This window comes from Olea europaea, chromosome 8 (genome assembly GCF_002742605.1).
Source record: "Olea europaea var. sylvestris chromosome 8, O_europaea_v1, whole genome shotgun sequence".
Taxonomy (NCBI): Eukaryota; Viridiplantae; Streptophyta; class Magnoliopsida; order Lamiales; family Oleaceae; genus Olea; species Olea europaea.
The window spans coordinates 1,224,748-1,239,090 of record NC_036244.1 but is presented as its reverse complement, the minus strand read 5'-3'; the positions used below and the strand labels follow the sequence as shown (position 1 = coordinate 1,239,090).

Below are 14,343 nucleotides of genomic sequence, written 5' to 3'. Positions count from 1 at the left end.
TTATATCATTTTTTTTTGTCAACATTACTTCTTTATTTGGCATATCTTCTCGTGACAAATGCCAAATAGACGAATATTTTTTATTAGACAATTAAATGTTAATCTATAAACATCATTTTCCTAAATTCCTTTCACAATTTCAATATTATCATTTCGTTGTTTTTTTTCCGTTGGAGAAATTTCACCGGATTTGAGTAGAAATCACAAAATATGAACCGGAAATATCAATAACAAGAAAATCACAAATTTGTATCAACGAATAACTTGAACACGATCTCGTTGTCCTCAAACGATATTTGCCCATTCTCCTATATATTTGAGATGCTTCGAAGGTTGTAGGCAAATGATTTGCAGGATTATAATAAGCCTTGCAAGGATTTAAACACCAAAATACAAGTGCAAATCTTAGAAAACTTGAAGAACACAAAGAATGAATATGAATATGACTTTTAAAGATTTTGATATTTGATTTTTGGAAGTAATATGGAATCTTGATATTTTTGTGATGATTTTGCCTTCAACATGGAACCAATATATATAGGCATACACCACATTCACGAAATAGTACCAAACTTTAAGCCAAAAGTTACCAAATTTAAATTTACAACGGGAGAAAACGGCTTCCAACGGTAAAAAAAATAATAATCGCATGGTACAAAACCATGCGGTCGCATGGTTCACCCATGCCGAGACTATTGTGACCGCATGGACCACCCTTATTATTATTATTATTATTATTATTTGTTGGTTTTGAGCAACATAATCACCGTAATCCCCCACTTGTTCAAAATTAACAAGTCTCATATTCACGATATACGATACTCATGCATGAGGATTAGATATCTTTCGATTTGAATCTAACCATAGTGTAATTCAAACAAAGTATAGTCGGAATCAAAGGTAGCGTGTAGCTTTAAACCAGTTATTCCATATGACAATACCGGTAAGAACGCATACACGAGTACCACGTGTTCTCAAGTTCCTCATAACTCGCTTAACACTTTTATGGCATTGTGCTTATCATTTTCAACAATCTTTTAAGAGAGAAACTCCAACTCCCTATTAAGGCGGCACCACCTTGAAGATTGTTTAGGTGAAGTTCTTCCAGTACATTTGTTACCTTTAGAAGTACTTGTATTTTAGCACTGAACTTCATTAAGAGCTTAAAACTCAACCCTCATTTCAATAACAACAAGCATTATTTTAATTAGGATGAGATTATTACGGATTTTTTAATAATGCTACAACTATTCACATATCAAATGACTTGTTGTTACACTTTGAACCCATAAATTACCTTTTGAGTAATGACAGGTAGGGTTGCTGTCATTGGTGAACCTTTTTAGTTAAGGAGTTTCAATCCCATCATACTCGAAATAGATGCTACTAAATCTCTGTTTAGAGGTTTAGTCAAAAGATCCGTCAAATTCTCAATTGACCTTACATAATTTAGGAAAATTATTTCATCCTTGATTAACTTCCTTATATAGTCATGTCTAAGATTCATGTGTCTATACTTTCCGTTGTGTACATCATTATATGATTTTACTAATGTGGCTTGACTATCACACGTGATAGGTATTAAAAAAATATTTTTCGATCCCAAAGGTATCTCATAAAGGAGATCCTTAAGCTACTCAATCTCTTTTTTGGTATCCGATAGGGTTACAAATTTAGATTTCATGGTCGAGTGTGTTATGTGTGTTTGTTTCTTTGATTTCCAAGAAACGACACCTTCTCCAAGAGTGAACACTCAACCCGAAGTGGATTTACTCTCACCTGCGCTAGATATTCAACTAGCGTCGGTAAATCCTTCTAATACCCTCGAGAATTTAGTATATTGCATGCTTAGGTTCTTCATTTTTTTTTAAGTATCTAAGAACTCTTTCAATGGTCTTCCAATGATTATTGCTCGGATTGCTAGTAAACCTGTTAAGTTTACTTATGACATAGGCTATGTCCGATCTTGTGCATTGAACTGCATACATAAGACTTCCTATAGCACTAGCATAGTCCAATTGAGCAATCGCTCTTTCATCATTCTTTAAAAGTTTTGAACTTGGATCAAACGGGGTGCTATATTCTTTTATGTTCAAGTGTTTGAACTTGTTTATCACATTCTCAATATAATGAGATTGACTTAGGTGATAACCCCCACTAGTTTTAGTGACTTTGATACCTAAAATGGTATCCACTTGACCAAGATCCTTCATTTTGAATGTAAAAGATAGAAACATCTTTATTTCTTCTATACCGTCCATGTGATTACTCATAATCAACATGTCGTCAACATATAAATATATAAATGTCACATAATCATCATACATTTTAGAATATAAACATCTATCTATGCTGTTATGTTTAAATCCGAATGATATTATAGCTAAGTCAAATTTCTCATGCCATTTTTTAGATGCTTGCTTCAAACCATATAAATATTTTACTAACTTGCATACCTTATGTTCATTTTCAGGTAGAATGAACCCTTCGGGTTGCTCCATATAGACCTCCTCATTGAGATTCTCATTTAATAATGCTGTCTTGACATTCATTTGATGAACTTGCAAGTGATATATTGATGCCAATGCGAATAATATCCTAATCGATGTTATTCTAGGTACTGATGCATAAGTGTCAAAATAGTCGATTCATTTCTTTTGTCAATGTCCTTTGTCTACTAATCTAGCTTTGAAAGTATTTAGAGAGCCACCAATATTATATTTCCTCCTAAATACCCATTTATATCCAATAGGTTTGGATTCTGGTGGAAGATCAACAAGTTCCCAAGTTTTATTAGACATTATCGAATCCATTTCATCTTTAATTGCATTTTTCAAAAAATGCTATCACGAGAAGCCATAGATTCTTTATAGGTTTTAAGGTCGATTTCCACTTATAGAACAAAATGAATTGTTCTTACAACATTCAACTCATTTCCTTCTACTAAGTAAAAGGAGATAAGTTGAGAATCAATTTCATCCGGTCCAAAAACTTCTCAACTTGAGTTCTCTTGCTTTTTCGTGGTTCACTAGACTCATCAACATCTTTAGAAGACATTTCATCACGTGTTCCACTTGAGTTAAGGATGTTTTCAATATTTTCCTTTAATTCATTATCCGATGATAACAAATCTTCAAAGAACTCTACGTCGCTTGATTCGATAATCACATTGGTCTCCAAGTTTAGCAATCTATAAGATTTGCTATTATTAGCATATTCAACAAAAGCGCATTTAATGCTTCTTGGATCCAATTTGTTCCTATTAGGATTTGTGTTCTTGCAATAAGCAAAACATCCCACACTTTGAAGTATCCAATATTCGATTTTCTTCGTTTCCGTAATTCATAAGGAGAAACCTTTGTATGTTTAGAAGAAACCCTATTAAGTATCCTACATGCACTTAATAAAGTTTCACCCCATAAATTAAATGGAAACTTAGCATATATAAGCATGGCATTATCATTTCTACTAAGGTTCTATTCTTTCTTTCTAGGTGCAGAACATTGGTGAATTATACCATATTGTTCACAATATAAATTAAATTCACTAGAAAAGTATTCGCCATCTCTATCACTTCTTAAAGTCTTTATTTTCAACTTCATTCTTATAAGTTTTAAACAAATCAAAGGCCTCATATTTGTGTTTCATGAAATAAACATAGGTATATCTTGAACAATCATCAATAAATATTATGAAATATCTATTTCCACCTTTTGTCAACGTGTCATGCAATTCACATATATCAGAATGAATTAATTCTAATATGTTAGAAGTCCTCTTAACGCTTTGATAATGCTTTTTAGCCATTTTTGCTTCTACACATGTTTTGCATTTAATGACATCATTTTTATCATATGAAATTAAGTCACAATTTCTCATGAGTTTCATTATTCTTTTACCTATATGACCTAATCTAACATGCCATAAAGAAAATAAATCAATCATGTAAGCAAAATCAACTTTATTTATTTCATTGTCAATAGTACAAAGTTTGAGCATTCCTTCACATGAATAGTCATTTCCAACAAATTTCCCGTTAAGCGATAATACAAGTTTACCGGACTCAAAATCACTTTTAATGCCCGGTTTTCTCAAAAGATTTCTACTCACTAAGTTCCTATTCATATCTGAAACATGTAGTACATTTGTAAGAGTAACATTTTTCCCAGAAGTGAAGATAATTTCTACACTTCCTTTTCCAATTACTTTGGACCGCACCTTGTTACCCATTTGGATCTCTTGATCTTCATCCACTTCATTGTATGTTTTGAACAAAGATTTGTCATGTGATACATGCACCGTGACACAAGTATCATACCACCAGTTGGGAGCCTTTCCTTTAATTGCATTTATTTCGCTCACGGTGGTCACTATCTTGTCTTGTTGGATGGAATTCACTTTACCCTCGGAGTTATTGTGTTTTCGGTGTCTATAGTCTTTTCCGTAGTGTCCAGATTTCCTACAAACAAAGCATCCTCATTTGGTCTTCTTCTTGAACTTATTAAGATTTCTCGAAAGCTTCCTTTTGTTGGATTTTGTTGACGGTGAGAAATTTTTTACAGCATTTACTTTGGAAGTGCCCTCATGAGAATCACTTTTATCACGTATTCTCGACTTTTTCTCGATCCGAAGATGTTTTTGCAGTTGTTCCAAAAAATAATCTTTAAAACTATGTATTATCTTCTTCCGGTATCCTTTCTAAGTTCCGGAAGTTTGGCAATTATAGCTCCCACTTGAAAGATCTCTGGTATTTCAATTTTCACCGCCTTCAACTTATTAATAATTACTTTCATTTCATGTATTTGGGGGAAGAAGGGGAATATTGTCTAAAGATTTAAAATTGAAATACTTAGAAATTAAAAATGTCTTTGTACCTTCTTCTTCCTTTTTGTATTTATTTTCGAGCGCATCCCAAATTTCCTTTCCTGAAGTTGTGTTTGTATATAAGTCATACAAACGATCTGATAAGGTGTTGAGAATGTGACCGTGGCATATTAACTCATCTTCTTGGCGCTTTTGTCTTTCATTCCTCACCCCTTTGGTTTCTTCATTTGTTGGTTCCGGTAGTGGCGCCAATTCCGGATCTAGGATGTAGAAGATCTTTAGTGCAGTGAGAAGAAACTTCAATTTATCTTTCCATTGAGTGTAGTTTGTTCCATCGAACCGATCTAATCGCACCAAATCTTAATTCATGAGTTTGATTGTCACCATCGTTGTCTCGCTTTCCATTGCAGAGATATTGTTTGAGATTGTTGGAGAAATTTCATTGAATTTGAGTAGACATCACAAAATATGAACTGAAAATGTCAATAACAAGAAAATCATGAATTTGTATCAACGAATGACTTGAACACGATATCGTTGTCCTCAAACGATATTTGCCTCTTCTCCTATGAATTTGAGATACTTCGAAGGTTGTTGGCAAATGGTTTGCAGGATTATAACAAGTCTTGCAAGGATTTAAGCAGCAAAGTACAAGTACAAATTCTAGAAAACTTGAAGAATACAAAGAATGAATATGAATATAGCTTTTAAAAATTTTGATATTTGATTTTTGGAAGTAATATGGAACCTTGATTTTTTTGTGATGATTTTGCCTTCAACATGGATCCAATATATATAGGTCATACACCACATTCACGAAATGGTACCAAATTTTAAGCCAAAAGTCACCAAATTTAAATTTACAACGGAAGAAAATGGCCTTCAACAGCACAAAAAAAGTACTATGCGACCACATGGTACAAAACCATGCGATCGCATAGTTCACCCATGCCGAGACCAAATGGTCTCGACACATCGCCATGCGACCGCATGGCGACCATTTATTTATTTATATTTGTTGGTTTTGAACAACATAATCACCGCATTTTCTTTTGAGAAAAAAGTTATGCATAACTTATTGCTGAAAAATTAGAGATCCACATTTTAAAAACTTGAGATAAACGTTCAAAATGACTTTTTCTTTAGTTCAAGACATCACGAAAAATGTGAAGCATTACATATCTTAAGCCCGTGTAACTTGTCTGCTAATGCCCCTTTGAATAGGCATTGTAGCGTTCACTGAAGAAGAGGGCTATAGTAATTACCTCTATACGCCTCGTCAAGAAAATGTTGAAGTCCATCGGATTGATGATCGAATCTGATATCATAGTATTTCGTTCCTTACTTATTGTTCGTGACAAATGATTGAATAATATATTTTGTTCGAATTTCGAAAAAAAAAAATTGTTTCAATGATCAAGTTATGTAGTTAATTAAAATGTCATCTCTACATATAACTTGATGAGCATTAAAAACTATATAAATGTCCGATCTATAATGTCCGATCGAGTAAATAGTTGAGACATCTCGAGAAAAGTTTTTGAAACACAAGAATTGATAAGAGTGAGAATTATTGAGTAAATGACATAAAAAAATAAAAAACAAAAAATAAAAAATCAAAGAGTGCTGGGTACCCTCCTAATTAGTGGAATCACTCACAGCTTGTTTGGGAGTGATTTTTTGTCCAAAAAAATTGATTTTTTGACTGTTATTTTACATTTCAGCCTTCATATTTGATTTTTTTTTATCATAGGTAGACCCCACTTTTTTCTTAATGATCAAAAAATCAATTCTTAAAATCCCTCTCAAGCAGGCTCTCAACCTCTCTATCTCCGCATCTATGTATGTCTGTATAATTATAAAGACAAAAACAAAATAAAACGTCGTTTCTCTTACAAAACATTTTCATTGCACCCCACAACATTAATGAACATTTATTTTAAACACACTAACCTTAATAATTTATTTGGGGTTCAAAAATTCAAACACCTCGTACAATCCTCTCCTTTCTATAGGGTCGAAAAATTCAAACACGTAGAATTTTATATAGAAATGATGTTTCTACCTGAAAAATAGAAAACAAAAGAAAAAGAAAAATGTAATTTTATAATCTGTCTTGCATACATTTCTGCACAAACTCTGATTATATATAATCATTGCTTGCTTCTTTACAAATTCGACTCATAAAGACTCCATTCATTTTTAACTAATTCTCTCTCTCTTTACTCTTCAGAATCCCACAGTTTCAAAGCTCTCTCAGGTCCCTCTTTCTCTTTCTCTTCATTTTCATGCAATATATTGAGGTATAGATACATGCATATAGACGAGTGTTTATTCAAGTTCCTTTCTTTTTCTTTTTTTCTGATGAATCTTTTTTGGGTATTCTATATTGCAGTTATTATTATTTTTTCTTTTCTGGGATGGCTTGATGTTTTTGAAGATATAATTTAATCAACAGGATAAGAATGCGGGTAAAGGAAATGCACCCTTTGTGCTGCATAACGTTGGAGAGTCAAGGAATTGGGAACGGTTCGCCGGAGCCGATGCTATTGAGAACTGGGTCGGCGGTGGCGAACTCCAGAGGTGGATCTGAAGTCAATGCCGGAGGATCTCAAGTCAACAGCAGTAGCACCACAACGAGTGTGGCTGGGATCCTCTACAAATGGACGAACTACGGCAAAGGGTGGCGATCCCGGTGGTTTACCCTACGCAGCAACGGCGTACTGTCATACTCAAAAACACGCCGCCCCGACATAGTCTCCGGCGATGACGTCATTCTCATCGGCCACGTCAAGCCACCTACTAGTCGTAAACGCAGCAAAGCCGTTGGCACCGTGCATTTAAAGGTGAGTATAAACACTCAATTCAATTAATCATGAATGAAAAACAGCAATGCATTAATTGGGATGTGATTGAGGGTTATTTGAAGGGGTTGAGGATGTGAGTGTACAGTGGAAGAGAGAGTGAAAGTGGGGGCTTGTCTTTATATTGTTGTGGTACAGTAAAGAATTTCCCTCTATTGGGAAAGAATTGAGCCAGTGAAAATTACTATGGTTGTTACCATTTGATGGCCAGAGCACTCTCTCTCATCTTTCTCTCATATATCTCTTTTTCTGTGTGCTGTCAGGCACTAAATAGCTTTCAAATCTGAGCTTTTTTGATTTTTCATCTGTATAATTTTGTTATGGCAGTTTTTTTCCCCAAATTAACGAGGCATTAGTCTATAGTACGTCACATCAGCAGGTGAATAGCGCGGGGCCAAATCTGGGGCAAAACTGGTGTAGCCCTATACCTACCTAAGTTCTTATTCATGGTTTTTAGCCTCTGGTCACATCACATTTTGATCCGAAAAAGAAGAAAAAACCAGTATATTCATGAGGAAAAAATACCCATTTTGATGCAAAGTGATGCAGATCCGATTATTTGTATTGTGGGTATAAAAAATGGCGTTTTGAGGTGGGAATTGGTTATTTATTTATTTTATTTTATTTTGTTTTTATTTTTTTTGGGATCTACCTAGTATTTTGATAAGAAAAAAGGACCCATTTTGATGCAAAATGCAGATTTGTCTATTTGTTTTGTGGGTATAATGTAATGGTGTTTTGAAGTGGGAATTGGGCAAAGTCAAGATTTTTCTTTGTTAAGAAAGGTAGATCTATACAAGTAAAAGAACTTGTGCGCTTTTAAACTTTTTTCATACTGTAGCATGTGACCAGAGAATGAAGAAAAATTAGGAAATTGATACAAGGGAAGAGAACTGAGAATCTTGAAATGGATATTCTTGCAAGGTGATGTTCTTGGTGAGCCGAGAACTCAGTCACAATTCTTTATTTTTTTCAACCCTTTTATGATCCTAAATTCATCCGGGTTTTTAATTGTGGTTTGGGGTTTCCTTGCTCGTTGGCCAGAAAGGTAATAAGTTTTATTTAATTTAGAAGTTTATATTCTATATATTTTTTTATTCCTATTAATTGCTACTGAAAATAGTTTATGATGTCAGAAATTTATCCCTTGAGTGAAGTGCCTGATGTTGATAGTTCCTTACTTCAAGCACCTGTTTTATAATTGGTTAATTTAATAAATGTAATTTCGCATTTGATGGCTTATTTGATAAGTGGGTTTTCCCTATTTGTTTTAGTGATTCGCAAATTGAGATTAACATAAACAGTGTCTGTTTATATTTGGACTACTTGATGGAGATGTAGAGTAGTATTAGGAGGACAATTACATATAAAGGCCACTTGGTTATGTTTGCAGATCTCGTCATTTCGTGAGAGTAAATCAGATGATAGGCGATTTTACTTATTTACGGCTACAAAGACACTTCATTTACGGACTAATACAAACAAAGAAAGAGCGGCTTGGATACGTGCTTTGATTTCAACAAGAAGCCTCTTTTCCTTGATACCACTGAATGACAATATCCCCATTCTTACTAGAGATTTATCAGTATCGACTGAAAGGCTAAAGGAACGCTTGCTTGAAGAGGGAATTGGCGAGGGACTTGTCAAGGATTGCGAGCAGATCATGCTCTCAGAATTTTCAGAAATACAGGGACAGTATCAAGTTCTTTGCGATGAGCGCTCCAATTTGCTGGACACATTAAGACAGTTAGAGGTAGTTTTTGCTTCATCCTTTTTTACTAGATCATGTGTTTAGTTGAATCGTTTGAAGCTCTCTTTCCAAATTTGGACTATTTATTTGCTTTCTTTTCTTCTTTTGCATTATGTGGACAATTTTCCAAACTGCTTGGTTAGATGCATACGGCTTGTTTCTGAATCTTATTGTCTTTAAACACCCATGGCCTGACCTTTTTTGACGGTTGTATTTATGTTTTGATTTTATTTTGTACATAAAAATTAGGTAACAAATTTGATCGCCAGCATTTTGATGATAATTCATTAATAGTTCCATTGTCAAGTTATTAAGCTGCATTTTCCAATGAAACAGGACAACCCTTATCTCTACGAACAGCTTACATATTCGTTAAAAAATAATTCATTATGCACCCTGAAAAAATGCCCCTATGATTTTCCTTTGTGATGGAAATTATTTTTTAGCACTCATAATGACAGAGGGACCAAACTATGCTAGGGTAAACAAATAGACTCAATTGTAGAAGAACTATGGTTTGTTGAATTCATATTCTATGATTTTTTCTGTATCAAAAGAAAATCCTATACAAGTCGGAAATTATAGTGACATCTTTTTAGTTTTCGTCTTTGTGCTATCTCTGGTTATTGGAGAGTCAAATGTATTTTGCAATCGAGGCAAAAACACCGTGGTTGTTAAATTTTATCACGTTACAAAAATGTGGTAATCTAGATAAGATTTTTTAATAATGAGGCAGGGCAAGTGTTATCGATGCTTACTCATTATTATGCTGCATTTCATTTAGCGTTTAATCCCCTGACTTTAATATATATTGTAGAACATAAGTTCAGTAACATGACAATGTTATTCATTTTAATTTTCCAGGCAGCGAATATTGAAGCTGAAGCCTCTGGAATTAATGATGGTGAATACCAATTGATGAAGCAAGAATTTTCGAATCTCTCACGTGGAAAAAACATTGGTATGTTATATTTCTTTACACTGCCTTCTGCCCTCGAGATGATTTTTGATTCTGTATCTAGGTTTAAGGTGTACTGTCCAGTATAAACAACTTAAGGATTTGGGTTCCAATTAAAATGAAGTTCGGTTTTTGAAAGTAAGGAAATAAAATTTTGGTATGAACTTTCATCTTTTGAGTTACAGGATATTGTTGACTATTTATTGATTTTGATCTACCTAGTGTTTCTAAAGACCATAAAATCAGAGGCACCCTTAATTCGAATTTCATCAAATGCAATCATTTGGATGAGATTTCAGATAACTTAAAAATGTTCCTTCCAAATCCCACCAAGATATGATCCTGGTTTTCTGTTTTTAAACATGTAAAATCTCATGAAATCTCATTTAGTTCCAAATCACATAAAACTATAAGATTATTAAGAGCGTGTTGAAAGAAATCTTAATACAATTTTGAAATCCATTGTGTTGTGCCTCCTGGACTTAGTAAAAGAAGATACTTATATTTTCAAATTCTCAGATAATCTTGCAGTCTGACAATTTAAGGTGTAATACATATTTTTATGAAGATCATTGTAATAACTTTTACATTATATTTCGAGCAAACATATTTTATGAATTGAACGGTAAACCTATAATTCAGCCTCCATTTGAACAGAAGTAATCATCTAATACTGTTATAAAATTCTCTCTTATGTTAAACATGATGAAGGAGAACTTCAAAAGCTACTATTTTTCAGGTTTAAAAAATATTGAGAATGGGAAACTGGATCGATTTGGTTCTTGAATTTTTTTTTAAAGAAATTATTAATTATAATGTTAATCATATGGTTCTGTTCTATGAAGACCATAAACTGAATTATTTTCTATCTAGAACTGGATGGCTAAAGACCCTAATCTGATAGCAGTTATTATCGACCATTGTTAAAATGCAGTAATATGTAATAATATGAGATTATTCATTATTTTACTTTCAAATATATGTACCCGAAAAGTTTTTCATGCCTTGTGGGATGCAGAGAGGGAACTCCCTCTCACTACAAGTGAAATCAAATATTAAGCAAGCATTGCCTCATGATCTGCCGACCCTGTAAAAAGTACTTAAGTTAGACACTGGTAGTTTCTGTACGCTTTCCAGTTACGATTGGCTTATGTGTATAGCAAACCTTAGAACTTTTAATCTGTTTTGTTGGAAATATATTGTTCTTTCCCTGACGTCTTATTCTGAAAAGCAGAATGGAGCACTACAGAATCATCAGATGACGTTGAAAAACAAGACCTTGAGGAAGCTTCAGATGAAGAGGAAACTCACTTTTTTGACACAAATGAGTATTTTTCTGAACCAACTATTAGTTGTGAATCAGTAGGTGTAGATCACACGGATAATGATCCAAGATTGAAAAACCAAACCAATGACTTGAACAAGGCAGATGCAAAGAAAAGTGTATTTGCTTGTAGATACCCACAAGTCGAAAGACGAAATCGGCTACCAGATCCTGTTGACAAAGAGAAAGGGGTTAGTCTGTGGTCTATGATCAAAGATAACATTGGAAAAGATTTGAGCAGAGTATGTCTCCCTGTATATTTTAACGAACCATTGTCATCCCTGCAAAAGTGTTTTGAAGACTTCGAGTACTCTTATCTTTTGGATCAGGCATATGAGCATGGGAAAGCGGTATGTTCGGTTTACATTACCTTTTATAACTCTTTTTGCTTATTTTTTCAAAAAATAGACCACATATTTTTTTGTTCTTCAATATACTTTTTTAGCGTCATGTTGGCTTTCTGCTTCCTGCCATTACCTGTTGAGAGATGCTGAATGATTGCTGGCGCCAGTTACCTTATGATTTTGCAAAATATTTTTGATGCTTGTATACAGCCCTTCACCATATTTTATAAACACTAAATCATCCTTTACTTGTTTAACGATTTTGATTAAATGCAAAAAAATTCCACGGATAGAGTTTTGATGGCAAGAAAATGAGAAAGAGACAAGCATTANTTGTTTAACGATTTTGATTAAATGCAAAAAAATTCCACGGATAGAGTTTTGATGGCAAGAAAATGAGAAAGAGACAAGCATTAGTAATGGAGGAACCTACTATGCTTTCTAAACGACTTTTTTGGTGTATGTTATTTGTTGATTTTATAATTTTAATATGATTAGAGTCGGATGAAACAAATTTAGAAATTTAAATTAGAACTTTAGAAATTAACGGTTTTTAAAGTTCAGTATGAATAATGGAGTCAAAATCAAGATTATGTTGTCATAATGAGTAATTGTTATGGGTATGTAAGTTCAATAATTAAGGAAAGAAGGTTGGACGAAACACATAAATGCTGTAGGATTTTATGTGATCGAAAAATACCTATCAAGTTAAAGGAAAGATTTATGTAGTGACTAATTAGATCATTTGTATACGATGATACTAAATATAATGCCGTTAAATGGGCATATTGTCTATATTTTGAAACTACAAGGTACGAAGATATTAAGCCAATATTTCGTACAGATTTTTTAGTGCTCATATTTCCCCAAACTCATTTTCAACCACATATTCTACAAATATTACTTCTCTCAAAACCTATTCTAAAAAACAATGTTAAATCATTTAATTCTCTTGAATCTTTTAGAAGAGAGAGACATTGAACATAATGGAAAAATAGGATTCATGTAAACAACCCAAATTTGATGGGATTGATACTTGGTAGTAATATTTTTACATATATGTTTGCTCTCTAATTTCTCTCTCTCTCTCTCTCTCTCTCTCTGTAGTTAAATGTTCCACATATTTTTTTGAACTCCTTTCACAAAATTGTCTGAGTTTGAAAGAAGATAATTCTTCTTTACTTTCCTTTTTGCAATGGTATTTGTAGCATAATTGTAAGAAAATATTAACGTTGAAAAGTTTATTGTACTGACTACTTCAATGAGATTACTGCATAATCTCTGCAGTTGTTAGAACAGATGTAACTCAAATCAAAATTTTAGTTCTCACTTCCCATATCTAATTTTCGATCTCAAATCAAATTTCGATCGTTACCAGTGTTAGTAGCTATAATTCTGCTATTTCGGTAGTGCTTTTGTTATTCTTCTAACTGCGTTCTCTGAACTTGGATTAGTATATATTACTGAATTTTGATTGAATTATCTGTATATTTAATTTATGAAATGTACTCGAACTGAGTTGAAGTTACAGAGGAACTTTGAATTTACTTTCTTGAAGATAGTCTCATTAAATAGTTTACCAGGAATGTGGCTGATTTGTGTAATATAGTAGATTAGTATTTCTGCTAAAGTTTGGAATGTAAATACAGCATTGAAGCAAGGCTTCTAGATTCAACGGTGTGCTGTTTATTATTCCCAGGGAAACAGCCTTCAGAGAATTTTGTATGTTGCAGCTTTTGCTGTTTCTGGATATGCTTCATCAGAAGGCAGACACTGTAAACCCTTCAACCCTTTATTGGGTGAGACTTATGAAGCTGATTATCCTGAAAAAGGAGTACGTTTTTTCTCAGAGAAGGTACTTAATATGAACCCCATTGAATCCAGTCTGATTTGGGCTGATACTTCTAGATGATTTTCACACATCTGATATTCATTTATCAAATTGTTGTTGCATCGATTATTTCTACTTTTGCTTGTTCGCTTCCAGACCATGAAGTAAGATTTATCTCATTCTTTGACTTTTGTTTTTTAAAATTGTTGACCAGAGTTTTTCTGAAATAGGTCAGTCACCACCCTACACTCATAGCCTGTCATTGTGAAGGTAAAGGCTGGAAATTCTGGGGTGACAGTAACCTTAGATCAAAATTTTGGGGGAGATCTATTCAACTTGATCCAGTCGGAACTCTGACTTTAGAGTTTGATGATGGGGAGATATTCCAGTGGAACAAGGTGTGTGCAACCTGTCTTTATCACGAGTAAATTGATGAGATGTATTAGCC

General features: G+C 33.5%; 1 protein-coding gene across 1 annotated transcript; it reads left to right on the top strand.

The window, feature by feature from the left end:
- Positions 1–6,833: 6,833 nt before the first annotated feature.
- Positions 6,834–14,323, top strand: LOC111398461 (oxysterol-binding protein-related protein 2A-like). The gene is made up of 7 exons (XM_023025364.1): positions 6,834–7,127; positions 7,283–7,670; positions 9,082–9,441; positions 10,303–10,399; positions 11,631–12,070; positions 13,764–13,919; positions 14,126–14,323. The coding sequence occupies exons 2-7, from the start codon at positions 7,290–7,292 to the stop codon at positions 14,321–14,323; spliced, it is 1,632 nt and encodes a 543-aa protein (XP_022881132.1). The 5' UTR covers positions 6,834–7,127; positions 7,283–7,289.
- The last annotated feature ends 20 nt before the right edge of the window (positions 14,324–14,343 follow it).

Bases quoted from the DNA above. Each gene is read 5' to 3' on its own strand.
- LOC111398461 (XM_023025364.1), top strand. From the start codon at position 7,290: ATGCGGGTAAAGGAAATGCACCCTTTGTGCTGCATAACGTTGGAGAGT. The intron at 7,671-9,081 runs GTGAGTATAAAC...TTATGTTTGCAG, and splicing joins TTGGCACCGTGCATTTAAAG to ATCTCGTCATTTCGTGAGAG. The intron at 13,920-14,125 runs GTACTTAATATG...TTTCTGAAATAG, and splicing joins TACGTTTTTTCTCAGAGAAG to GTCAGTCACCACCCTACACT.